This window comes from Buceros rhinoceros, unplaced genomic scaffold, assembly GCF_000710305.1.
Source record: "Buceros rhinoceros silvestris isolate BGI_N320 unplaced genomic scaffold, ASM71030v1 scaffold8726, whole genome shotgun sequence".
Lineage (NCBI taxonomy): Eukaryota > Metazoa > Chordata > Aves > Bucerotiformes > Bucerotidae > Buceros > Buceros rhinoceros.
In genome coordinates this window covers 9,582-13,237 of record NW_010416904.1, presented here as the reverse complement: position 1 = coordinate 13,237, position 3,656 = coordinate 9,582, and the positions used below count along the sequence as shown (strand labels likewise).

General features: G+C 40.1%; 1 protein-coding gene across 1 annotated transcript in view; it reads right to left on the bottom strand.

The window, feature by feature from the left end:
• Positions 1 to 3,077, bottom strand: part of IFNGR1 (interferon gamma receptor 1) — a gene marked incomplete at its 5' end in the record, with an annotated part of 11,411 nt that extends 8,334 nt beyond the window's left edge. Inside the window, 4 exons of the mRNA XM_010137980.1 lie at positions 12 to 54; positions 758 to 918; positions 2,385 to 2,557; positions 2,963 to 3,077. Coding sequence (XP_010136282.1) covers positions 12 to 54; positions 758 to 918; positions 2,385 to 2,557; positions 2,963 to 3,077 — 492 coding nt within the window. The remainder of the gene's footprint in view (positions 1 to 11; positions 55 to 757; positions 919 to 2,384; positions 2,558 to 2,962) is intronic.
• Between the last annotated feature and the right edge of the window lie 579 nt (positions 3,078 to 3,656).

Genomic DNA, 3,656 nt, shown 5'->3' with positions numbered 1-3,656 from the left:
ATTGAGGCTACATTTATCTATCGTGCAGTTGTCTTCAAAGAGTTCTTCTTTACTCTGCAAAATATGAAAGTCACATTGTATCATTTGACTCAGCACAACAATGTAAGTGATACAGTACCTTCCAACAAGGTTAAACCACTATTAGATGTGGCTCTTACATCATCTCTATGCCTTGCAAAAGCTGTGTGAACATCAGCTATCAGCTTACAAGCTACCTTAAGATGTTATATTTGACCAGACCATGGTGCTTTCAGGTACAATTTGTGCTCTTCATAGTCCATATTCATACTTCTAGTTCACCTATAAAACTGGTACCTGGATGCATATGAAAAGGTATGTTTATTTACAATTACCTACTATAATTTTCCTCAGGTTTACCCTCTCTGATTGCTAAATAAAGTGGTATATCTCAAAATGCAATCTTCTTAAATGAAAGGTCTACCTAGACAAATGAAAGTGGCAGAAGCCAAGTCAACAATGCAAGAGCAACAGCATGGGATCAAGTAACTCTACCTTGTGCACAGCTAATGCAATAATCTCATTTTTGTTACAAGACATCCATTTGGACAGCTAAAATCCAGACCTTCCAGTCACAGATCTCACTGTGACATGTTTGATATTTTAGGGCTTCAGGAGTCCTGTTACGTTCAACTGTTTCCATGGTATCTGTTGGCTCTGTGTTGTTGTAGGAGCAAATCTCTGGTTTGTATGTTTAAGATAAGTATTTTTAATTTCAGGTTTTCATTTCAGAACTTACCTGATTTTTACGATCCTCAAAAGTCACCGTGTAACTGAGGTCCGAATAAACTTCTTCCACCCAAGGAAGAATCTCCTCAGATGGGAATGCAGGATGGTAAATATCAACCGTAATTTTATCACCATGCCTTGAGAGATTCAGTTTTGGAGGTCCTATTTTCCCTGCAACACACAGCGCCCTTACTATTAGGCCAGAGCTTTTAAAATAATATGCTATTACAGTTAGCTTTCCGAAATTCATCAGAGATTTGAGAATTACTTGTTTATTTTAATGCTGCTACTACCACACTACTGAGACACTTAGAAGTAATGGAGGCATTCAGATACACTCATAAATCTGCTTCTAAAATGGAAGCAATGCAGAATTTCACTGCTAAACAATCCAACCTTCTTATGCACATAAGGCCATAAACATTCATCGCACTGACAACAGAAAAAAACTAACAAAGCAATTAAACAAATACACGTGAATGGGAACAGAACACAAAATACTGCTGGCTAGATCCCAGCATCACACTCAGCTAAAGCCAATACTGTACCGAAACAAAGGTTACCTGAAAATCTAAACAAATCTCATCTTGAGCAACAGCACTCAGGAAGCCTGATGTCCCATGGCAATGGTGTACATGAATTTTTTTGTGTCTAATAATCTGACTGAACATATGAGTTTCTTGTTCAATGGGAAAACGTTTTTGTCTCTCTCCTCCACACATGGCTACCAATTTTCTGCAAACTGTCAAATTCAGCATTACTACCGTGACTTCTGTAGCTTTGTCAGACAGTAGAAACCAGCCACTGGTTCCAAGTCATGGGAGTATTGGGTGGGGAGGGAATCACAGTGGAAAACAAAGAGGGACTCCACTTTCCCGTTCCAGCAATGCAGAAATCCAGCTCTATCGAAAGCATAGCCCGAGACAGGAAGAATCCTGCCTGAAAGCTGTATGTTGAGAATGGAGCAAGTACAAGAAGAAGTCTCAGCCTCTTCTCACTCGATAGTGTTTGCTTTGCACTGCCCATGCAATGCTGGGACCTCCCCCACTGTTTTGGACAGGCTGGCCTGGAGTCTAACCACACGATTTACTTTTACAGTGTTGATGTGAAAGACTGATTTCTGCTGAAGCAGCCCTAAGGATTTTAACGAAGAATGAGTAACTGTTATTATCCAGCTATGATGGACACCCACAGCTTCTAGATAGTATCTAGACACTGAAAGCTGTCAGTACACAGGATTATAGGGTCAAGCAAGGCATCACCAACCATCTGAATAGTACTTTAATGATGTCTAAACATCCACAGCTTCCAGTGGCAGCTTTCTATGTTAAACTGGTGCCTGAGACACCAGGCAAGAATATGTAATGGATGCACAGAATGCACTGTCAGCATCACCTTCCTGCCTTCAGAATTTTTGAGAAAAATTATTCAGATACCACAGTGACGGGGCTAACAAGTCCCTACAGAGGCAGAACTACAGAAGTTCCTACTGAACAACCATCATGCTTCATTTCATCTCAGACTCCTGACTTTACTGTGTTTCATTTGGGAATATTATAATACAGCAAAAGGTTAATTACTAACTTTTTTTTAATTTTGAGAAGAAATTGCAAGGTTTAGTTTATGATGGAACTTACCACTCTTTCGCAAAATAAACTCATCTGTCTCAACATACTTAGACTGTTGCGACCCAACAAGAGCTTTAACACGAAGCCAATAAGAGTCAAAAGGCCCAGATATCTCCCCTGAGATATCGCAAAAATGAGCTGATATGTTCACACAAGCTGAGACGTTCTCATATTGACCTTTCCTGTAAAACAGATCAAGTAATAGTTAATACAATTTCAATTGCAAAATATTGTATAATAAATACACCACATGTGACAAAACATCTGCAAGGGTGACTGAGCACTAGCACAGGTTGCTCATGGAGGTTGTGGAATCTTCATCTCTGGAGATACTCAAAGGCCATCCAGACGTGGTCCTGGTAACCTGCTCTAGGTGATCGTGCTTAAGCATGGGGGTTGGACTAGACGACCTCCAGAAGTCCCTGCCAACCTCAACCATCATGTTACTTGACAAATTTTGCCTTAGTTTACACTTAGACACCTTCCCTTCACCTCATGGAAACTAAAGAATTTACCATGAACTTACTGCTTTAATACGCTTCTAGAGAATAGTAAGTACAGGAAATTACAAAATAATAAGAACTTACATGTAAGGTTTGATTTCCACAATAAAACGAGGAGTTTCAGACATAGGTGGGTAGTCCCAAAGCAACATAGTTTTGAAATTTTCAGATGTTACTACAACCTGTGTTGGCGAAGGCACTAGAAGAAACAGAAAACAGTACTTTTGATAAACAGATCTAGTCAAACATAACAATAGCCAAATATATTTCTAAATTATTTGGAAAAAGCAACACTGGACTGGAAAAATTTGACATAAAAATTGCAAATACTTCCTCCAAATGGACTAGTTGTCATCAAAAGGAACACATGAGCTCTGCATGCTGACTTATCCTTTTTCTTTCCTACAGAGACAGCTTTCTTCCTGTCTGCAATCCAGAACCATGCCCATGGAAAGCAAGTCCACCAGGTAGCCCTTACCAGTTCGTAAGCTCTGATGATTATACTCCTGTTGGTATTATACAGACATACCAGCAAGACAGACAGTATGAAATCACCAAAGTTAGAGGAGATTAGCCCAGCTGCTGCAGATTTCTCTTGCTCTTCAGAAACTGAATTGTTGGTGGCGTGGGTGGGGTGTTTGGGCAGAGGATATCAAAGCTGCAGTATCAGGATCTGTGCTCCAGTAGAGTCTCCTCTGTCTCCTGACTCAGCATTGCCAAAAGGCAAACAGGCCTGCTCAGGAAAGCCTGAATTCAACGTGAACTTCTGACAATGCCA